Below are 25,970 nucleotides of genomic sequence, written 5' to 3' on the forward strand. Positions count from 1 at the left end.
TTATTTCTTTTCAAACATGAACATCCAGTGTTTTATGTTAGAGATGGACATAAAGAGATGTATTTTCTGCGCCCAAAGTTCAATACATAAATAAAATAAATATGAATTTTTAATCTGTACAAAGAATGAACAAACGTTGATAAATCTAAAATCGTTAATAAATGCAAGTAGTTATTGAGTCCATTCCAGGAACATACGTTTCTTTGCACATTGCAAATGAACCACATATCTAGATGAAATATGACGAATTTTATTTTTTATTTTTTTTTATTAAAACATCAACAAATGTAAAACAAAACTGTAAAATATTCAATTTCAACAATGATAAAAACCTCCAGACAAGGATTTTTGCACAAGCAAGTTATACATCCATTTTTGTCGTAAAAAAACCCACTCCGTTCACATCTGGTAATGCAAATTACAGGCTTACATTCTGTAACTGTTTGTTAAAAAATTCATAATATTTGCAAATATTATTTAATATTATTTTTAAGATCCATAATTAAAAAAGTAAGATAAATAAGAAATCAATAAATAAAATGTAATTATAACTTGAAAGGCAGCCTCATATGAATTTTTGATGGCCGTGTTTTACCCGTAACAAATCTAGCCAATATTTGATCACCGTATTAGCTCAGCGGTAGAAGTGCCGAGTCTCTCGATACTGATCGAGGCAACATGAAAACTGACTTTCAAAAAGAAATTCAACAAATCCACTTCAACATTTTGTCAGATTCAACAAACCGTTATAAATTACTTAATGTTATATCAGCCGCAATAGTCGAAATGCTGTTTTTGCAAAGTGCGCCATATAATTAATTTCAAGTAATTATTAGTATCTAGATTTTATAATTTTATGTTTCCATTACTAGAAATTTGTTAGAATCAGATATCTTTGTAGCACACGATTGTAAATTTGTTGTAAAAAGCACACGAGTTGTTGAGAGAGGGTTGAGCTGTGAAACTTCTGACAGCGAGATATCTAGTACGTTGGAAAAGTTTCGATAAAACCGGTATATAAAGACGTGTCGATAGCGAGTGTCGAAAGCGATATTTGACTTTGCGTTGTATTTTCGATATACGATAGCTAGTTCAACGCAAAGATTATTTTCAAAAACTAAAAAAAAATTTCCACACTAGGAGACAGAGGAAATTTGAAAGCACGCCTAACGGAAGCCATTATAAATGAAAAATCTAGGTAAATTGGAGTTTGGCGATCAGGATGTCGAATCAAATGCAATTGTAAACTTTGGGGCAAACACAGAAATGATGGGGCTACTTCTAATGATTAATATCAGCAAAAATAAAACAAAAATCTATAAAAATTGAACAAAAGTCAACAGAAAAAAAACAGACGAGAGACAAAATTGATGTAAAAATGGAAGTCAACAAATAAAACATACGAAAGTCAATAAAAATAAAACAAACGAGAGAAAAAAATTTTTCGAAAGAAGTGAATTACTTAGGACATGTCATATTTTTCGATGAAGTGAAAACAGGTTCTAGTACAGTAAAAATAGAAGAAATTGGCCAACTTCAAAAAATAAAAATGATTTGCCCGGTTTATACCGATTATTACATACTACCGACGTTTCGTAACGTATTTTGCAAAAGTTGTCCGACCATCAACTCCCGAAAAATGATCAAACGTTTAATTAAAATTAGTTATGTAGAGCAGCTTTTGGACGACTAAAAAGAGAATAATGTGGAGCACCCTCTGAGGTAAACCATTTGTGCTAGATACGGGTGCGGTGACTTGGAATTGGAGCGGTTTTGTCACAACATGTTAACGGAGAAAAAAAGAAAGGTTTTGGAATATTACAGCAAAATTTTGCAAAGCCTGAATTGCGTAACCAGTAAAGAGTTGTTAGCAGTTGTCATGGCAACATAAAATTTTCACAAGTGCCTATATAGGCCAACATTTTTTTCCAACAGATCATGCAGTGTTAAAGTGGTTGCTCAATTTCAAACTTGGAGTTAATAAGACGCTTGACAGAATACGGGAAAGATTTTACTGGGCTAAACGCTCGAAAAGATGTAAAAAGTTGGTGTTGAAAACGCGATGGCTGGAACGTACCGTAAAGGAACCTTCCACAACAAAGCCGATGCTTTTTCTCGTCAACCTTGTTTTCCATGTTGCAAATACTGTTCTCGACCGGGAAAGATAGTACAAACAGCAAATGTAAAAAAAATTACGATGATGGCAAATATAAGCACCGAAAGAACTGGCTAACTGTCTGCAGACGAAGACTTACAATATGTCATTGCATGGACCTGCGACCTAAATGGCAAGATATATCCGAGTTTGTTTCGTCGTTGAAAAAAGTCATCACTGGGTTCAGTGGAAATCCTTGCATTGGAAGATGGGTTGTTTAATTGAAAAGAGGAATCAATAGAAGAATCAAAACATCGCATTCCGATTGTGGTACCAGGAGTAAAATCTGAAATTTTTAAAGAAATGCATGGTGGTTCCTCATGAGATCAGGTGGACATCTTGGAGTTTATAAGACGTTTAACAGAAAATGCGAAACGTTTTACTGGGTTAATGCTCAAGAAGATTTGGAAAGTCGATGTCGAGTAAATGATGTGCTGCAGTGAAAGGCCCCAAAAAGAAGTTACGGGAAAAAACGAAAATTTATAATGTTGGTTTGTCTTTTGAAAAAATTGCTATCGACATTGCCAAACTATTTCCTGAATCAAATGATGAAAACCATTACATTCTGGTTGTAGCGGACATTTTAGCAAGTGGTCAAAAGTCGGTATGGTGCTCCAATGGAGCTGCATTCAGACCAGGGTCAAAACTTTGAACTGTTTAGTGAGCTGTGTTAATTATTGTATATAAAAAAGACAAGAACAACTGAGTCAGATGGGATGGTGGAACGTTTTATCTAAACATAAATTAGTTGACAATAACTAAAAAACTGGGATTGACGAATACAACTGTTTCTCATGGCAACTAATGAGAAAATTTCTTTAAAGATCCTTTTTGGAAGTACTATAAGAACACCAGCTGATATGAAAATGTGACGTACCAACCGAGGTTCCAAAATTAATGTCAGATTATGTGGACAATCTCCGTCACGGTTAAACAGCCTCCACCAATACACGCGCTTGAAGTTGAAAATGAACTGCGAAGCAGCCAAGATCCAATACGATACTGCTAGATTTAACGCCAATGATTTAATGTGGCCGTATAATCCACATCAAAAAAAGGATGTTTTCCAAAGCTTCAACGAAATTGGAAAGGGCCTTATCAGATCATAACCCGATTTAACGACATTGTCTACAAAATACTAGAACATTTGAAAAAACTTACTCCATTCTATGCAGACGTTACAACAAACTCTGCTTGGGGCGAACAGAATTGAAAGGGAGTTAGTGTTATAAGCGTCAGAAGTATATTCGCTAGAGGCGCTAGTGTTGCTACAAATGCACCGAGTTTGAGAAGGAACTGGAACCTTCTGACAGCAAGATATCTAGTATGTTCAAGAAGCGTCATTGTAAAGACGTACAGGATATCGAATAGCGATTGTTAGTGACGAAAGCGATATTTGATATTTGACTCTGCGTTGTATTTGCGATATACGTTAGTGAATTGTAATTCGGAAAGCGATAGATTCTGAACATGCGTTTATGATAACAGCTTGTTTCCTCTTTATGACATGTGAGCAATGTGAATATTCGATATGTCCATGAGAAGACTATATTTCCTTTTACTAGCATTTGAGGCTCCACCATGGAATTTGTCCCCAATCGTCACGCTTCTAAATTTTGCACTCATACATATACCATTTCCTAAGCGGCTTCAAGTCAGTAATCGATAGTTAGTACGGTGACTTCAAGTTCAGCTGGCGATCTAGTTTCTAATTTTTGCTTGTTTGGTGTGCTTATACATTTGCTTGTTGAATTAAAATTAGGTTCGTTCGACATTTATCAATTTATTTTTTATCACTTTGGTTTAACCGGACTTTTTTTATTATTACATGTTTATATTCAGTTCAATTCTGTTGACACTGTTTTTTATAATTCCATCTTATATATTTTTTGTTATTTGATTTTTCTTTATCTGTTTGGCAAGGAGCTATGCCAGTGCTATTTGAAATAATAATAATAATAGATAGACTATATAAAGACATTCGACAGTGTATCACATGACTGGACGAGATTAATGTAAAGGCTGTATAGAATAAACGACACTATTATACAATGTTTAGGAAGTGTTATGCCAAAGAGGAAGACGATCATAATATTAAACACTAAACAGCAAACAATAAAGTCTGATGTGGTCTATATTAAAAAAGGAATTTTTCAGGAAGATTTCTTATCCCCGTTGTTATTCTGCCTGGCGCTGGTTCCACTGTCTAATGTTTAAAATTAAGAAAATTCAGATTATAAAATTAATAAAACCAAATTAAGCCATTTTCTTTACATGGACGGTCTAAAACTATTTTTTCAATCTTTGGAGGAACTACACCAAAGCTTAAACATTGCCATACAATTTAGTAGGATTCAAATAAAACTTGTTCTGGAGGATTGTGTTATCATTTCTGTACTAAGTAATAAAATGGTAATTGGAAATGATGTCAACCTAGACGATGATGTTATAATTAACTCACTTTAGTTGGATGAATCATATAGGTATCTCGGAATGGAGGAAAGTGTTGGAATCCATAACAATATGATGAAAGAAAAAATTCAAAAAAAATTATTTCTCAAGAATAAGAAAAATTTTAAAAACACAACCAATATTCAAAACTAACATAATGGCAATATACAGTTTTGTTGTCTGACGTATAGTTTTGGTATAATATACTGGACAAAAGCGGAACTAAATAAATTAGATAAAAAAACTAGAAAAATGTGCATCCTAAAGCTAATGTAGATAGGCTATACGTGAAACGGATAAATCGTGGAAGAAGACTTTTGGAAGTACAGTCAATTTACAAAAAAATAATGATTGTTGGACGTTTAGGCTATGTTGAAAATGTTCCAAACAAATTCATGAAAGTATTCCAACTCCATGATCAAAAAACACACATTCGATACCGATGCAACCGCAGGAGATCAAAGACACATATTTAAAAAGTGAAGCTGATAATAATATCTCAAATAATTTAAAAAAATTTTAGAAAAATTTTAAAAGATTAAAAAAAGAACAAATTTATAATAAACCGTTACATGGAAAATACTTTATGGAATTAAAAAAACCGGGTATAATTACAATGGCTGGTGTTGGCTGGTTGAATTGCAGCGGATTAAAAAATAAAAAAGTCTAATAATTGCACCCCAAAATTAAGCCTTTAACACAAAATATTATCAGAGAAACCGATTTTAAAGAAACCGATAGACAAAAAATGCAGACTCCTAAAACTTTGACGGACAAATAATGTGGGACTTGCAAATAATTGCAGATAGAAAGATTAATGCCAACTGACCAAATATTACCGTCTTGAATAAGATTGAAAATGTATACCTTTTGATAGAATTATCGATACCGACTTACTCAAATATTATTTTGAAAGAAGCAGAAAAAAGATGGAAGTATAAAGCTCTAGAAATTGAAATTTCACGAATGTAGAACGTTAAATGCCGAGTAATACCAGTAATTGTAGGAGCTTTAGGAATTATTGGTGTAGTGACAATAAAAAATCTTTAAATGATCCCTGAGAAGCCGAAAAGAAAGAAATTCAGAAGATTGCTCTGCTTGGAACAGCGCATATGTTTAGAAAGTTTTTTGAATGATATCCTTTGAAATCAGATGGGCATTGGAGTCATTTGTAAACGGCTTAGACCGTGATTAACGAACAAATAATAATAACAATAATCCATATAAAATTATTATACATACATGTGCAGGTGCAGAATTTGATCAACGAAGGTAATGGATTCTAATGATTTCGACTTTCCGGACTCTATAGAAGAACTTAATAACAGATTTGACAAACAGGCAGTCGAATCAAAAGAAAAGAATAGAAAACTTGATCGACAGTCAGCTGAATAAAAAAAGGCAACCGAATTGTCAGCCGATCTGATTCTGTTCCACACAACCTACATCTGCTGAAGTTAGTTAACAACAAAAATTATTATGCTTCGATAAATAGTTGCTATTTCGATATTTGTGTAGTCAAAAGACGTGTACCCCAAAAGAGCATTTTAGGACCGAAATTATTTAACCTTTTTATTAATGACATTATTAACGCACATTATTAACGCAACCAGGTTATCCAAATTCATCATTTATACTGATGACACGACTTTGATTACCATTTCTAAAAATATTAGAGATTTAAATAGCTACATGAATTACGTTCAAACAAATTACGTACATTGTCAATTCACAATAAAATTGACATAAATATAATGAATAAATATATGATTTTTAATAGATCACTTTATAAGGATGATGAATTTGTTTTGAAACTAGGTAATTCTGTAATTGAAAAAATTGATTGATTTAAATTATTAGGTGTTTTAATAAATCGAAAATTAAATTTAAAAAAAAACGTCAATTTTATCATACAAAAAATTAATAGAAATCTTGAAAGCCAAGCAACATTTTATTTTTACGTGTTATGCTTTCACTAACCCACATTTTTTTATGCAAAGCTGATATGGGGCAACACTTTTAAAACACATTTAGGACTTTTATTGTTTTGAAAATTACAAATTTTAGTTACAACGTTGATAATAAAAAACTTTTTAAACAGTTCAAAATCTTATCAATTTTTGAAACTAATGATCCAAAAGCTATTGTTATACATATTTAATTTGTTGAAAACGTCAGACACATATTTGAAGGATTCTTTCAAACATGATAGGGTAACGTGGGGCAAAACGCCGCATGGGGTAAAAAGCCTAAATCCAGTTTGCATTAAATTTGTTTAAGATCGAAAGTTGTTCAATTAATTTTTAAAAATTGGAACGTACCCTTATTATTTTGAATATAAAACCACGCCGTTTTTCCATTTGTTTTTTCTGTTTCAAAGTTTTATATAATTTGCGAGTGAAAAATTGGTCGTGTTATAAATTATGTGTTCGGGTTTTTAATTAATTTCTTGATAATAAGATCGTTATTTGTGAAGAAAAGAGGTTTTTTATGAAGAAAAATCATTTTTACATATACAAAAGTAACTTCTAATCGGTTGGAACAATTTTTTTGTATATTTAAATTAAATTTATTCTTAACATTGTCTATGGGGGTAAAACGTCTCTGTAACTTAGGGGCAAGAAGCCCAATTTACATTTATTGAACTATTTAAAAAATTTCAGATATTTGTATGTAGGCAGCTATCCTTGTAGTTAATTGTTAAAATGTATTGAAATTTATGTTTTATTTGTAAATTAATTTCATGTATTTTAATTTTTAAAGGTATAAAATGGTCAGAAATTATGTAAGAAAATCTACAAGATACTCAACTTATGATGGTGAAAGTTTGAAAAAAGCATTGGATGTTCTAACCAATGGCCAGTTACCTATAAAAAATAAGAAATACGAGATCTAACTGCGAAAATAAACTAAAACGTTTTGTTTGAAAAAAGCTAATCTTTGATAGAAATAAATTGGTGTAACTTGCACTATCTATGGTCATGTTATTCAATCTACAGTAGGCTCACTGATTTCTGATAAACACAACTGCTTCAAACAAACTTGATTAAACGTTTTTTTACAACCCCAGCAATAACAACAGAACCACTGAATTATTCGCGAATCACATAAATACGCTAGATGTCGCACAATCGCCAAATATTTCAAAACTGTACTTTGTCCATAATTTTGCAGTTGAACAGGACAAGGTCAAAATTTTAACGCCCAAACAGAAATTGCAAATTATGCACATTGTATTTTATTTTAAACTAATTAAAAAAGTTGCAAATAATGGAAGGATTTTGTAGAGTAAATTTTTAATCATTAAAATTTTCAATTTAAAAAAATATAATTTTCTTCAAGTACCATGCTTCGCGTTGCTGTTACGCAATGTTCTAATTTAAATTTCATGTTCTAAACTTTTATTTTTGCGTGTATGATGAGATTCTTTGCATAGGTATCATTTATGTACTTCATGTGAAATGGATGCACGACTACATGTTTAACTTAAAAAAGTGAGTGTAGAGAGTGGCGGATTTGGACAATTTTGACTGGGGTGAGCAAAATTTTAAAAATGCTTAAATTTTGATAAGGGGGTCAAAATTTTGACGGGTGGGCCAACATTTGTGGTAGTATAACTAAAATTAAGCTAACTACTTTTTTTTGTTTATCTCGTCAATTTTTTGGCTGATTTTCGACATAAAACGGTGCTTTTTCCCAGCCGCCACTGAGTACAGAACGATATGCAACTTATTACCTTTTTCAAAGCTGAATTAACAATGCAAAAAGACTACCAACATCTTTCACAGTAAGCAGATTTGCCCAAATGATATTCGTTGTAAAAGATATTCTTCATAATGCAATGTGTTCCTTTTGGACATGGATCAAACTATTAGTTAATATATAAAAATATGATTAAAGCATAAATGTAAATTTATATAAATAGCAATTTTTAACCCATTCTAAAATATGTACAAAGAACGTGGTAATTTTTATTGAAATTAAATTGATTCTAGTGATTGAAATTTTTCGATTAAAATTTGCTATCTAGCTAACATTCATTTTTTTTCATTGTTATCGTTCAACATCATTATTTTGTAAAAAATTAAGTGAATGTTTTTAATATTTTTCAAGTTCTATAAAATTTTAGAAAAATATAAATAATATAATATTTATCATTTGTATATATTGAATAATAAATAACAAAAACTGTAGTTGAAATTTCATTTCAGTTATAACTTTTTTATGAGGGCCCGGATTTGGTATTTTGTATAGGGCCCGGTGAAAGCTTAATCCGGCTCTGCATGCATCTTTTTTTGCAGAAGTCCTCTGTTGCTTGGTTTTACAACAGATTTTTATGACGACGTCAGTGTTAGTTTCGAATCGTTAATAATTGAAGATCAAATCACATCAGCATAGGCTGAGCCGGTTGTTAGCGGTTGTTTGGGTGTGGTTTGAACCAGGACGGTTAGCCCGCATATACTCGAAAACTTGGTTAGCTAGATTGTGGCTTTGCTTTATTGCTTCTGCCCAGTAATGACGTTGGATAGCTGTCAGATTAGGTATTTTTGCCGTTACGTCATAACTCGAATCGATTGGAATTGAGTCTGTTATTGTTGAACTGTAGTTAGATTTTGCCAAGTTTTTTTAACGTTTATCTCGTTCGGCGATTGAATCAATGATCCACATCTCCATTTTATCTAGTTTTCTGTTGACGTAATCGAGAAAACATTCGAAGCTGGCATCGGGTATTTTGCTCAGATATTCTGCAACGTATGTCGTTTTGTTCATAGAATTTAATGACTCGAACAGATTTACAAGATTAACTTAATCAAGAAACATTTCATGCTTGTTTGCGATGTTTTCGTGCTAAGAATTTATGTTTTTATATCAACAGATCCAAATTTAATATTTTTTGCCGATTTTAGATTGCAGAAATTTCCTGTATCTTTTAAAAATTTTGCGTTATCTAATTTGTTGATCTGTTGATTAATTAACATATAACAAATAATCTTACAAAATTTCAGTGAACCAGTTTGGCCATCGCGTAAGAGTATTCAACCGCCGGCGATTGAATCAATGATCCGCATCTCCATTTTATCTAGTTTTCTGTTGACGTAATCGAGAAAACATTCGAAGCTGGCATCGGGTATTTTGCTCAGATATTCTGCAACGTATGTCGTTTTGTTCATAGAATTTAATGACTCGAACAGATTTACAAGATTAACTTAATCAAGAAACATTTCATGCTTGTTTGCGATGTTTTCGTGCTAAGAATTTATGTTTTTATATCAACAGATCCAAATTTAATATTTTTTGCCGATTTTAGATTGCAGAAATTTCCTGTATCTTTTAAAAATTTTGCGTTATCTAATTTGTTGATCTGTTGATTAATTAACATATAACAAATAATCTTGCAAAATTTCAGTGAACCAGTTTGGCCATCGCGTAAGAGGAAATTACAAATATTATATATATATATATATATATATATATATATATATATATATATATATATATATATATATATATATATATATATATATTGGTAACAGACTGTTGTTAACGCAACATTTCAAAAATTCAACACTACTTTCAACATTGTTCAATTTTTTATATTTCTTTTTAATTTATTAATGTCAGAAAAATTAGACATTTTATTGTTTTAAAAATTTTATTATATAAATTTGCAGATAGCTATTTCGGGTTATAGATAACTCATCTTCAGTGCATTATATATAATGTATGTAAGATATTATAAGAAGTAATTATTAATTTATATAAATTATTTAAAACAGAAAACGAATAAAACAAATTTAATAACATTAAACAATATAAAACGCGATTTTCAAAATTTTTAACGGCAAGATTGTTTATATTATGGTTGTTAAGGTAAATATCAACGCTCAGCCGAGAAGAAGCGCAAATTAATTTATTTAATTAACTACATATTATTAATATTATTTTTACAATATTTAAAAACGTTATTATTATTATTATTGTTAACGTTATTATTATTATTATCATCGCTGTGGTTCTTCTTGCTTCTTGTGATGATGTTCCAATTGCAAGTGATATTTGCGCTGTGGGTTGTGGCGTTGGTATCTACAGTGTTGGCACTGTTGTTGTTGTTGATGTTGTTGTTGTTGGTTTTGAAATATATATATATATATATATATATATTAACGCACTAAAATAAAAACATCCTTCGACCAATCCTCAGCCAAATTCCATCATATTGTCAAATATCTAAACAGAACACCGTCAATTTGCAGATGCTTTGGTGGTGCAGATTTGGAGAAGAGATTTGAGATCTGTTTTCGGTATTTTTAAAAGGACCATGTTTGAGTGATAAACACTATTGATGATAATATCGATTGTGTCATGGATAAGAATATTTGTAAACAAAGATTCAACATCCAAAAAAGCAACATGACTTGAAGGTCTGTTAGTGTTTAATAGATTAATTAATTCCCGTGAGGATTTGAGATTATAGTTATTAGAAATATATGGGTCAGAATTTTGTTTAGATAATTGACGGTGTAGCCATGGGCTCACCACTTGGTGTGTATCCTGTTCGCAAATTTCTCTTAAGGACATCTTGAAAGCAAAACGTTTAGAGGCAATTTGGAATTAAAAACAAACATTTATGCCAGATATGTTGACGATATTTTTGTCGCTAACGATGATCCGTAACATGTCAACACGGTACTAGCAACCCTGAACCCCTGAACCGATCAAAATTGAACTTCACCATCCAGCACGAAAGTGAAAAATCATTGCCATTTTTGGATGTTTTAGTAATGCATGACGAACAAAGATATACAACTGCCGTATACGTCATAACAACAAATTAAGATATTTGTTTTAATGCGTTAAGCAAATGCACGGAACAATTTAAAATAAGTACAATAAAATCTTTTGTGAACCGTGCATTCATGTATTCATCCTCAACTGATCGCAATACGGAACTGAAAAGAATTACGAATCTATTAGTAAGCAATGGTTACAAAGCATCATCAATTGAAAGCACCATTCAACAAAGACTACAGCAATATATTCAATAACAACAATGACGAAGACATTATCCTATATTACAGACCAAGTCGCCCTCGTAAAAAGAAATGTTACACCAATCAATGATACAAATAAAATAAAACTCAAGAAATACTACAGTAATTGTAAGACATCACAATTGGTCTTAAAAAACAACTGCACTCTTAGTGACGATTCTACTTTAAAGCTAAATCATGTAATATATGAATTTAAATGTCCTATTGCAATTGCAAAAAACATTGAGAAGCGCTGTTGAACAACGCGGAAATAGCTCTTTATAACTAATTAACTGATTGATTGAGGAATAGATAGATGGATAGATGTATGGATGGATGAAGAAATGGATGGATGGATGGATTGGATTGATTGACTGACTGACTGACTGTGACTGATTGATTGATTGATAAATTGACTCTGTTCAAAAGCGGTTGACATATGGTTTTTATAATATATAACTATGTTACTAGTCATTCTTTTCAGTTCCGTATTGCGATCCTAGTTGATAATGAATGCGTGAATGCGCGGTTCACAAAGGATTTTATTGTACTTATTTTGAATTTTTCTGTGCATTCGCTTAGCCCATTTAAACAAATACCTTTATTTTTGCTTTGACGTATACGGCAGTTGTTATGCGTTTTCAAAACATCCAGAAATGGCAATGAATTATTACTTTCCGGCTGATATATGCTGATCTTTATTTTGTTTTGCCTCTAACTCTCGGTTCCACCAATTTATTAGTTTTTATCAACTTATATTCGAATTTGTTAACAAAATTAAGTCCGTTCAAAATTTAAACTTTATTTCTATCAACAAATATTTTATTAAAATGATTGCAGATAAATCTATTTCGACGTTATACCATCATTGTCAATGCATTATTAATTTAAATAGAATAATTATAGCTTTAATATAATTTAAAATATATACAAATAAATTCAAAAAAAATATGAAATTCTAATGAAAAATTTAATAACGGAAAACTTGAAGAAATTAAAAAAATTGTGTGGCGCGAAATTAATACAAATTATTATTATTGTTATTATAATATCAATAATGTTATAATGTTAAAAAATTAATTCAACATGAAACCACTTTTAAAACTGCCTAGATCCATGGATAAATGTTGGGAGGCCGATGAATATTTTCAATCAACATTTGAGTTCTCAATTCCGATAACAGATTTGAACAATTATGTCGTTCAAGCACAAAATAAAATTTACAATTATTTTGCTGAAAATTTTGGCGTTTCAATCAAAAACCGACTCAATTGTGGCAAATTAGATAAGAAATATGCAAATGCTTCACCGAAATCATTGAAATAGATACTAAATAGTTTGAAACTCCATCAAACAAATGTTGACAAAATGATTTGTTTCAAAAAAAACATTAAAAAGACATACAATTAGAGTAAATAAAACAGAAATGAAATTTAAAAAAAAATTTTGGCAGACCTAAAAAAACATATTCAACAAAGATAACAAAGATCACCTTTCCATTCGAAATCATGCGAAGCATACTTTTCAAAAACTATGAAATATACACCTTTACACAGTTTTTCAATTCTTTTATAGATTTTTTGATTGCCAAAACCACAACTAGATATATATGTAACATGCCCAACGTATGAAGATGTAACAAGAGCAGTTAATAAAGTCAATGCCCAATTGACTAAATATAAATAATAATTGCAAACGTAAAGCTGATAACGAAAATGTTGGCGGACCGCTTAAAAATGGACTGAAGGGCGCAGTTTGCCAAATTTTGGTCTAGATTATAATTGTAACTGGTCGATTATTTTAAGGATCTTTTAGAAGGTCTCTGCATAATCTAGATTCTGAAGTTATAGTGTAGGTATGTATATATATAGGCAATATTTTCAAATTTTCATTATAAAATCGTCATATAAAAACTATATTTTCAACTGTAGACCACTGATAACAACAAAATATTGAAAAAAGTTTGACAATAAAGTAAGGGCATTGAATAACAATGATAACATCTCTTCTATAAAAAATATAAAAATCTTAAAAACATCAACATATATTTACCCCAAAAACAATAATTGAAATGTTAGAATCTGAGCTAGCTTAAATTTTAAATTTGAGCGATTAAATTAGAAAGAAAACATTTTATGTTATACTTACTTGAATGATCTGTGAAACATTAAAATACAATAATAATTTAAAATAAAATAAAAATACATTTAATAATTGTATGGCCAACCAAAATTAGACAGTTGGTTGTGCAATAAGTGCATTTACAAAGATCCGATCCAGCAAACGTTTTTATAGGTGTGTGACATGGTAAACGTTGATAATTGAGGTTGCAGGGAGAGCATACTAAGTTTGAATTTGATTCTCGACTTGCATCTGCAGTGTAGTTTATCATTAAATTTAATTTTCAAATGTTTTATTGAATTTTTATTACAAAAGTTTTAAGTTTAAAGCAAAATTAAATAATAGGCAAAAGCTGTTTGTTTGAATTTTTGAAGATGCCGTTCGGGCTGAGAAATGCCGCACAGACTTTTCAAAGGTTCATCGATAGTGTTTTGAGAGGGCTACCTTTTGTCCACGCATACATTGACGACATACTAATAGCCAGCAAAACCCTCGAAGAACACAGAAACCATGTAGAACAAGTCCTTCAACGACTGCAAGACAACGGACTAACCATCAACCCATCCAAATGCGAATGGGCCAAATCATCTACAACATTCCTGGGGCACCAACTCGACAGTGAAGGCATTAGACCCCTCGACAACAAAGTACAGCCAATCATCAATTTTGCTGAACCAACGACTGACAAGCAACTACGCCGATTCATCGGAATGATCAATTTTTACCGTCGATTCATCCCTAAATGCTCAACTATATTGTCACCTCTCACTGACATTTTAACTGACAAATTGAAAACCATAAAATTTAACGAAGGGCAGCAACAAAGTTTTAGAGAGGCCAAACAGGCATTACTAGCGGCAACCAAGTTATGGTACGTTCAAGAGAAAGGCACCTTTCAACTTTTCACAGACGCTTCAGACGTTGCTGCGGGAGCAGTACTAGAATAAAAAAGTCAGGGGATTGCAAGACCTATAGCCTTTTTTTCGCAAAAATTTAACCCAGCGCAGACCCGCCACAGTACATTTGGTCGAGAACTGCTGGCAGTGTATTCAGCTGTCCGCCATTTTCAACACTTCCTCGAAGGTCGAGAGTTCACAATATTCACTGATCATAAACCATTGACGTTTGCCTTACGTTCAGATTCAAGTCGTTTAACACCAAGAGAGATCAGACACCTGGATTACATCTCACAATTCACAACAGACATTCGACACGTGAAAGGAGAAAACAACGTTGTAGCTGATGCGCTATCACGTACAGAGGTAGCCACGATAACGCCAAAAGCAATTAACCTGGAGGAGATGTCGAAAGAACAGAAGGATGATGCAACACATCTTGACAACACAGACTCACTAAAAATCAGCATAATTCCAGTCAACAACTCAGAAAACAATATCGTCGTCGACACCTCGTTAGGCACCCCTCGTCCTCTAGTTCCAACAAGCATGCGGGAATCAGTTTTTCTGAATTTCCATTCCCTGTCACATCCAGGAGCAAAAGCAACATCGAAAATAATTAGAGCCAGGTATGTTTGGCCCCACATTGATAAAGACATCCGTAATTGGTGCAGAGAGTGTCTGCAATGTCAACGCAGTAAAGTACATCGACATACAGCTTCACGTCCAGCAGAATTCCCTCCAACAAGCAGCAGGTTTCAGCATGTACACATCGATTTAGTCGGACCAATGTCTCCATCAGATGGACACACACACATTTTAACGTGTGTCGATCGTTTCACCAGATGGCCAGTAGCAATTCCCATCAAAAATACTCTAACGGAAACAATAGTAGATAAATTATTTTCAAACTGGATTTCGTTGTATGGAGTCCCAGAAACCATTACAACAGACAGAGGCAGCCAGTTCACATCTTTATCTTTCAAGAGATTCACCCAGTTACTAAACATTAAACATATTCACACCACCGCCTACCACCCAGCAGCTAACGGTATGGTGGAACGATTGCATAGACAGCTTAAGGCCTCACTTATGGCTCATGGTTCAGACAAATGGACGAATGTATTACCAGTGACACTATTCGGCATTCGTGTAACGGAGAAGGAAGACCTAAAGTTGTCACCAGCAGAACTTGTTTACGGTACAACACTCCGCCTTCCCGGAGATTTTCCAAACCCACGGCCAGAGACAACCGATGTACACACCTATGCATTAAAACTCAAATGCTGGGCGGAGACCCTAAAAGCAACACAACCAAGAACAAGTACAAATGTGAGTTACATTCCAAAAGACCTTTTCACTACAGAACAGGTTTTTATTCGTACGGATGCTCACCACTCACCACGACAACCTCCATACGAGGGACCCTACACAGTGGTAGAACGACACCCAAAATATTTCGTCATTGACAAAAAGGGGCATAGGGACACGGTGGCAATAGACCGCCTCAAACCCGCATACTCACCGGCACCATCAATACCGTCACCCATGCCAACGACCACAGCGCTGACACCACCTTCTACAACGCCTTCAACAAAATTAATTCCGTCGTCGAACGACACATCAGCATCAACAAAAACGTCAACGCTATCTCCATCAACGGACGAGGACATGTCAACAACAGAAACATCTACGTCGACACAAGCACACCCAAATCGATCCATCGACACCAACATTCCATCACCCCGGAGAACCACAAGATCGGGAAGAACAGTTCATCTCCCATCTCGATATCTTGATTAGCATCGATCAACAGCTTGCGCTGATGATCTGGTAGGGGAATATTGTTGAACCGCACATCCATAATCTAGGCATGTGACGACTTACTATATATAGGTTCAACATAAAGACTACACCCCTTCTTCTTGCGACATTTTACGATCGAACTTCTCTTTGTCTAATTGCATTGCCGAACACGTTTTTCATTTATTTTGTATTGCGCAAATAAATACGTTATAAACATCCTTACTCGTTGTTTCGTATATCTAAAGAAACCCCCAACAATACTCAACAGTTAGGAAGGACAGAGAGATAAATAAAAGGTTGCAGCGACACACCAGAAGAGAAGGACTAATGACACTGGTACAAAAAAATATTAACTTCTATGTATCAAAAACTGACTACACAATTGACAGTATCAAAGAAATTTTTAGTATCAACGTGGTTCACAGTGAGGGTACAATCAGGATAACAAACGTGTATATCCTACCCATAAGCACATCAGCTGAAGATGATAAGCCAAAAAAGTCAATCTGTTACGCATCCCAATCAAAGAATCATGTATGGTTGCTGGCGTCTTCACTACCCATAATGGCATGTAGGACAACTATCAACCTCTGACGAGAGAACCAGGTAGCAAAATGAGTAGATGCAGCTGAGATGGAATGCCTTGACAAGGAACAAACAAGATGTTTGAGAAATAAAAATACGGTGTCCACACTTGATGTAAAATTTGTCAGCCTGGACTTAAATAGAGAGTATGACTGGAAAACTGTACAAGATTTATTCTCGGATCATCTGCCAATCATTATAACATGGGAAACAAGCCCACCATTCAGGACGCATTCACCTATCAGGCAAAGTTCAAATATAGGAAAGCGAAATGGGAGGAATCCCGTAAGTTGATTATACATAGTATCAGAGAAGAGCATAACGATGGAGAAAAGATTCATAAAAAAAATAAAAAAATAACGGAATTCATTATGAAGACAATTAAAAGAAATAAAAGAAAGAAACAAAGCCAAGTATGGTTACAAGCCTACGACAGCGTGAAAACCATGATCAAAGATGTGAAAGAAAGAATATGGAAAGAAAAAGACTATGTACAACGGAGAGGCGAAAAGCAAACGCATTTGTACAGAAATTTGCAATCGGATGAACTAGTGACAAAGACATTCGCAGAATTAAAGTTTAAACAACCACGAAACTGCAAAGTTTGAAACATCAACAGATAACAGAAGTATTTCTACTTAGTATCGGCAAATACTAGAGAGTCATATATAAAATGAGACTAGACAAGGCAGCTGGCAATGATGGAATATTGGTGAAAATGTTACAAGTTACCAGAAATACCACATACGAAGCTACTGCGAATATATAATGAATGTTGGATAAAAAGAGAATGTCCGCAGTTATGAAAGACTGCTAAAATAATTCCTCTGTTGAAAAAAGACAAAGAACCACAAAAAATATCTAGCTACAAACCAATCAGCCTGACATCCCATTTTGGAAAGACTATGGAAAAGGTAACTAAAAATAGACTGAGCTGGTGGTTAGAAGAAAATAGATTAATATATAATAACCAAGCCTGATTTAGACTGATTAGGAACACTCTCACATTCTCAATTATTTTAATTTACAGTAATGAATTTCATCAAAGTGGTAGTCAAAAAACAATTTTAATTCAATTCGACTTCTAGAAAGCCTACGACACGGTTTGGAGGAATAGACTCTTACAAAAAACAATAGATGGTGCTTAACAGATCAAGACATGGTTACAACAAAAACAGCATTATCAAAGATGTCACACATTCACTTGCTAAACAGCCGTTTCAGTATAATGATATTGCTTGAAACTAGACTGATAAACTGGCAATAAACAATTATTTTTCAAATATGCAAGTTTGGCAACTGCACGTTTGATGATTCGAAAGCGCATGAAAGGTTTGAATTTGGTCTATAGTTTCCGATGTCTTTTTCATCTAAATTTTGTTTTTTCAATAGTAGAATTATAATTGCATGCTTGCTATTAAAAAAATTTGCCCCGATTTTGATAAATTTATTAGGCTTGTCGAAAAAGGTGCAAACAGATTTTTATATATTTTAAGTATATGTGTTAAAATAATATCTTGTTGACAGGTTTTTGCAGACGAATTCTGCACGGTTTTTATGGTTTTCTTTTTCAAAAATTGTAGAAAATTTGGGAAACAATTTTGGAAAAATTAATCTGCATACAGTAGAATTTAATTTTATTTTGCATTCGTGCTACATCTCATTTTATTCAATTCATTGCTTGAAAAGTTTATAAATTGATCGGCCGTAAACTCATTCATGTTGACGCAAGATTTTTCATTACGACTATTACAAAAAATATTGTTAACAATTCTCCAGAGATTTTTTGGTTTTGATTTGTTATTTCCGACAAATTTAAATTTGTTCTTGATTTCTTGATCTCAAAACCGTGTTCAAGTATACAAATATATTGATGAAGATGAAGAGATTTAGTTGTTCATTAATGAAATAAAGTATCATATATTACCGATGAAATTTTGTCAGTTCACATGATAGCCATTAGGCGTTTTGGTTTGATGATGAATGCAAACGTATCAAGCGCATTTTCCGAAAAAAAAGAGTTTATAAGAACAGAATGTTGTCAAATCATTGTGATGAATAGAAATGTGCATTGAACTTTTATAGAATAGAAATGTGCGTTGAACTTTTATAGTAATATATTTTCCTATTAATAGAAGAATCATGAAAAAATTCAACAAAATCATTATAATTTATACGATTCCATAATTTGACAACTTTTTAATCCGCCAAAAATTGAGTCATTAACAGACTGATAAATAAAACCGTGGTCCTAGTAAATTCTACTTGAATAAACCTTACAGTCTTGAATAAGAAAACCCAAAAAGTTAACTATCAAATCTAGAATTCTTTCAAATGTTTTTACTACTTTTTAGGATTAAAATTTTCAAAAAACATCAAATGTGTTTGTTATTGTTAACAACATTTTTTGTATTTCAAACAAGAACAGAAAAATGTATTATTCTACTATGATAAAAGTCATGTTTCTCATGCAATCAGCAAAGTTAAATCAAGACAGCATATACATTTTATTGAAAGATTATCAGACCCAGGCCACGTTTCAGTTACCACAAAATATTTAAGCCATCACAAATCAAACCATTGATAATTTTGTTACAATAAATCTGATATTTAGCAGACCAAAATTTGATTTAACCTCGTTATAACTGATAAAAAATTAAAACAATTTGAACCACTATCTTTACTATCTATCAAAATTTTTAAGCCAGATCGGCTGCGACAAAATTTACTAACTGCTTTTTTTCCAACTGGATATTCAAAAAACAATGTACTCGGAAGGGCCATTTTAAGGTCATTGTAGGCCTCCCCGACTTCATTATTAATATTTTTCGCAAATACGCGCCCACTTCTTTACGATTTAAAATCTAACTTAACATTCCACATCGTTAATTATTCTATGCAGACCAAAGTCTATATGCACGAACCGGAATTACATCAAGCACTTTGCATTTGTTGTTTATCGTTGATCTTGTGCTTTTTCTTCTTAAAATTTGATATTTTTCTGGCTTCCGTACGTTCGTCTAGTCACATAAAATTACAAAATATCAGTTTTCTATTTAAATTCAAAATTAATATTCACAAAAAAAGACATCAAAGTAATTTAATTTTTTTGTAAAAAAAAAAAATCTGCACTTGTTGATCCTTGGCTTTAGATTTGCTTCTCAAAATTTCATGAATATTTGTTATAAGTTTTTAACGTGTTGATTCAATCTTGTCTAAATTGATTAAATCATTTGTCAGATAAAATATGTCTTTAACTTCTTGCAATACACATTCCATTAACCATTTGAATGTGGCTGGAAAATTGCATAACGGTAAAACGCTATAGGTACGGTCCTATCGAAAAAATCGGAAGTTATTAAATTTTGTAAAAAGCCTTTGAAAATTTACTGAAAAACGTTATTAAAATGCTAATAATAATAATAATAATAATAATAATTGAAAAAGTGGCGGAAACCGAAATACAGAGGGTATCATAAAAAATGATAATTAAGCTTGATTTTAGAAACGTAATCAAAAATTATATAAGAACAAAGTAACGCGAAAAGTATAAGAAAACCTAAGGCTGGGTAAATGAAATAAGACTACATAATTAACAGAAAAACTGATTTTTAGAAGAATCTAATGATTTTTAAAAATGTTTTCAAATTATTATTTCAATTAGCAACAACCTTGCTTTTTTGCATTTTATCGCCACTTTTTAGTGTGCAATGCGCCACTGTTGGCTCATGCACCACATGTGACCACTTATGTCTAAACAACACTTACACATTGCTATTTGTACTAATGCTGGTTTGGCATTATTTTTTTTTATCCTGATAACAAGATTAACGACATTTATTAAATAATAATTTACATTTTTTAAATTTTAGTTTAAATAATTGATATCAGTCATCACATAAATTTTGGCGCCATCACAAAAATTGTTGTAAAGTAACTCACCCCAAAAGTCCCAGTCGTTAAAATTTTGATCAAGAACAATCGGCGTTAAAACAAATGAAAGGAAAAAATAAAACAATTTGAATACAAGGCTAAACAAATTATAACGAGACATAGTTTTTTAACGCATTAATAAGATGTCGAGCTCGAAAATGCACGTTGTACTATGTTCTTACTACTTGTAATAAATTTTTAGTTTCTTCACTCAGAGATTTTTATTCTATTGTTATAACCCTTGGAATGATAAAATTGCGCTATATTATTTGTTATCTTAAGTATTGTTATTTTTGCTATATTTGTAATCGTAAAAAGAAGCCTATATATGATCCTGCAGAGACACAGGTTTCCAGTCAGGTTTGAAGCGAAATCGTAAATGTGATTTATGTTGTTACGTGGATTGGTTTAATGTTTCTATTACTGTTGGCATTCAAATAAACGTTCAGCAAAGCATGCGTTTGAAGCAGTTGTATTCATCTATCGGAAATTTTGAATCTTCAGAATAACGAACACTTGACGATCGTTGGGACCTATAACACTGGTGTTGGAAATATAGAGATCATTTATATAACATTACTGTTAGTAGTTATGAAAGTTAAAGGTTACAACGTTAGTGTCAAAGAAAAATTTTTGATAGATCGAAATTTTTTGCAATAAAAAAGGCCGGCTCGATACTACTAGGAAGGAACTACGAAAACGTAAACTCGACTCGAAAGTGGTTAAAACAGTTTTGATGAACCGTCTAAAAAACGCTCAGATAAATAAAGGTAACAATTCCGATGAGTTCGAATTTCCGGAATCTATGTAAGAAACTGATTGATAAAATCGACCAACAAGTTGACAAATTAAGCCTGCACGTTCTTGATGGCAAACATAACATGATGATAAAGGTATCCACCTAGAATAGGAAAACCGTGTTTTAAGATGTAAAAACGCGAAAGTGGTCATGGGAAACAGACAGCTAAAATGCACCCAGGTAACGGTCGATGGTAATATGGTAATACAGGTCTGTCAGAAAACCTCATTGGGGCAAAACTGAAAAACGGTGAATGCAAGAGCCAACAAATTGTCCTGGTGGAACCTACGTCGACGTCCAAAATACCGAATATCATGGTTGGAAAATGCCTGGTAGAGGTCAACAAGGATGGCAGAATTTCGATCTAGATAATAAATGTGTCAATTAGAATGAAGGAGTGATTGACAATCTCAAACCAGCGACGAAATCCGTTAAAGAACTGTTTGGTTCCGGTTGGATGTAAACAAATTTTTGCTTAATAATTCAATTTTAAAACATTTTTTAGGATTACATTTTTTACAACTTAAAGAAAGGTTAGAATAAAATTATCCCGTTTCAAGTAAAGTATTATTGGCACGAAAAATTTTTGAAACAAATTCGATGAAAAACTGATTATCGTTCACCAACATGGATCTCGATTTTTGGAAAAAAGAAAAGTGGCCAAAATTAAGAATTGCAGCAGGCGAACCAACCAACCAAAAAAATACACGAATGGTGTGGGAAAATTTTTCAGTTTCTATTATCGTTAATGACTAGTGTAAATCAGCTGGAAACGAGTAAGAAAAAATATTTAGTTGAAATTGAAAAAACTAAAAAGTCAGTTACTAACGAGTGTAAAAAAAACTAAAACAATAGCAGAAGACGAAACACAAGCTACACAAATGAAGTTGCATGGACAACAATTGTCAACAAATAATTGACAAAGAATTAAATGATAAAATGAAAAAAATTGAAAAAATAATGAAAATCCGCCACAAACAAGAGAAACAGAAAGATCTGAAAAAGAACAACATAATAATATATATTACATAGAATTGCCGAGTCGCCTTTAAAAAAAGGCGAAAAAGAAAAGCGGATACAGAAATGAAACGGCCGTTGGAAATAGAGACAGGGCAAAAAAGTTACAGACGACCTATTCTTGAGATGCAGACAAAAAACTTATTCACACAAATGTGATATAACCAACGAGGGAGGGGAATGTACTTGACCTAGTCATCTTTACAGAAGAAAATATGATCGAAGATGTGCATGTTTGAGAAAGATTTGGTTCCAGTGATCATCAGATAATAAGATTCAACATAGTTGTGAAACATGAAACCAAAATGGCTGCATATAAAAAGCGATAAAACTACTACGGAGCAGATTATGACAGTCAGTAGCCAAATCAGAGGAAAGAAATAAACACACAAATTGGCAGGACTTGGAGTACAAGAGAAATGGAAGCAGTTTATGTCATGCACGAAGTTGTGAAAGAAACAATACCAGCCTACAGAAAAAATAACAAGAAATGTTCTTGGATAAGTAAAGAAGTTCAAAAAACCAGAAGAACAAAATATAAAGCATGGAAAAAATTGCAGAATATATGCTAAAGTGACCAAAGTTTTCTGGGAACAAAGAATGAAAGTCAGCTAGAAAGCAAGAAAAAATATGTTGAAAAGAGGAACTTAGCAAAAAAATAGCCGAAAGGCAACAAAGGACTACGAGATAAAGCTGAGTCAAAACATAAAAATGACAGTAAAAGCTTTAACAGTTACATGAGAATCAAATAAAAAAAAACACAAAGGTTAGACCACTAAAGGACAACCAAGGCAATACTGTCACAGATTATGAAAAAAACTGCGAAAATTCTCAGCAACTGACGCAAGAAGATGTGGAATGCATCTCAGAGCCTGAGATACTGTTTAAAGGAAAACAAGAACAGATACTCATCAACATAGATATAACAGAAAAAACGGTAGTGAAGATGTTAGAATCTCTTAAAAGAGATAAAACTCCAGGAAAAGACAAACTGCTTTCCAAGTTTTTAAAAAAGGTAAGAAACGAAATAGGAGCCACTTTAACTGAAATATCTACTGAATACATCAAGACGGGTAAAATAGCAAGAAACTGAAGTGATGCCATTGTCACGCCACTATTCAAAAAATGAAGCAGGAGTGTTACCCATGGATGTATATAATGGATATGGCAAGTCTCATATGTATATATATATATTCATACATCGGTCAAAATAAATTTTTGCAAAAAATCTTGATTCATAGAACCAAAAACGTCAAGGAAAAATTAATTTTAAAAAACATTTAGCTTTTTATCTATGTTTAGAATATCGTCTAGTTTTAGATTATCGTCATAGCTTCCGTAGTTGAGTTTTTACCAAATAAGAATTTCGCTTTGAAAAACTAGCAACATAAGTTGGTAATGTTTGATTGCTAACGTTGCTGGTGTGTTTCAGTTGCGTTGGGCTTTTTTGATACTAATTTCCAAAATTACAAGTTGCACTGTTATCCCTCACTCTGCCCTGCAATGGATATTCTGATAATCAATCACAATCATTCATTCATATTAATTTGTCTACGTTTTATTTTATTATTATTATAAACGGAATATGTAAATTCATGAGAATGTATACCAAATGTATGACTGCTCATAATTACTGTAATAACAATAGCTGACAATCATACATTTGAGTGCCTTTTTTTTGAAATCATCTGAAGCTGAACCAAATTTTATAAACTTTCATGTTGTCTCTTGAATTTGCATTGTATATATAAAACATGGCAAAATGTCTGCTTTCAATTTTAATAATTTCTAGTTATTGATAAAAGCCAGAGTAAATTAATGACTAATCTGCCTTATATATTGTATACCATGAATATGAAATGGACTGGTTTTAGCATTAATCAGTGATAAATTAAGTAATATTTAAATAAATTTTTTTTAAAGTGTATTTTCAATAATTTATTTTTAGCGATTAAAATAAGGATAGTCTTATATTTAAGTGCAAATCATTGGCAATGGCAACTAATTTGACGACAAAGAGACAAATGTTTAAAAATATTTTATTAAAAATTGTAAATGAAATGAAATGATATCTCTTTTCCATAGAAATTTCCAATTGATATAACATTATCTCAGAGGTGGACATGGGTCCATTTTTACTGACCCAACCCATCACTTAACTCAACCCATCCCAACCCAACCCGCCTGAAAATGCAACTTTTCAACCCAACCCAACCCAAACCACTACCCATCTGCACGAGTCGCAATTTTACCACACAGGCAAATTTTTACAAATGATATTTAAAAAGCAGAACTCAAAAATACAAGATCATATGTGTAATAAAACACACTGGTGAAGTAATCACACTGCAAGTGTAATAAAATAACATGAAAATTAATTAAAAATTAAATGTTACTAATATTTTCCCACAACAACATCAGAAACATCAAACTTTCCATATTTGGCGCCTAACTCAACACAACTCTGCATCAAATTGAGAAGCCCTTTATTTTCAACAGATTTGAATGAGTGGTAACCATCAACACAGAAAAAGATCTGTCTATGCTTCAACATCGTTAATTCTTGAGGAGACAGTTGAATTTTTCGTTTCAAGCATTGCTGGATTTTCAACTGTGACTTTGGCAAGACTACAGCACAATGTTTAATATGTTCTTGCTGATTTTTAGTGCCAAAGTTTTTACCTGATGAATCTTTAAACTGATATACCTTATTGCACTTAATACAAGCACAATAGTAACTCACAGGAATTTCGCTTTCATCATTTTCATTTTTTTGAAAAACCATGTGAAATTTCTGCCAGATTTCTGATTTTAAATTTGTGGGTGCTTTTAATATATACCACCCTGTTTTTTCTGGAAAGAATAAATACTTAAATACTTAAGTATGTTCAATCAATCAATTAAATTTATCTAATGAATGTGATTTCTAAACTTCAACAGCGACCAACTAAAATTTGAAAAATAAACCATTTCTAGGTAGAAAAAAGAAAGAAAATGAAACATGAATATCAGGTAAATAAGTAAAATGAGCAATTGAGAAAAAATTCTGATATCTGTAAAGTGTAACTGTAAAGACTGGAGATTTGAAATGGTGAAAAATAACAATTAAATCTTTAAAGGAATTAAAACATAAAAAATGGAAAAATGTTAATGTGAAATTTATTAGATTTTTTTTT

General features: G+C 32.3%; 1 protein-coding gene across 1 annotated transcript; it reads left to right on the forward strand.

Annotated features, from left to right (window-relative positions):
* Nucleotides 1-17,248: 17,248 nt before the first annotated feature.
* Nucleotides 17,249-17,653, forward strand: HELRODRAFT_169231 (hypothetical protein; the record flags this gene model as incomplete). Its single annotated transcript, XM_009015081.1, has 1 exon — nt 17,249-17,653. The coding sequence occupies one exon, from the start codon at nt 17,249-17,251 to the stop codon at nt 17,651-17,653; it is 405 nt and encodes a 134-aa protein (XP_009013329.1).
* Nucleotides 17,654-25,970: the final 8,317 nt, after the last annotated feature.

This window comes from Helobdella robusta (genome assembly GCF_000326865.2).
Source record: "Helobdella robusta unplaced genomic scaffold HELROscaffold_15, whole genome shotgun sequence".
Lineage (NCBI taxonomy): Eukaryota > Metazoa > Annelida > Clitellata > Rhynchobdellida > Glossiphoniidae > Helobdella > Helobdella robusta.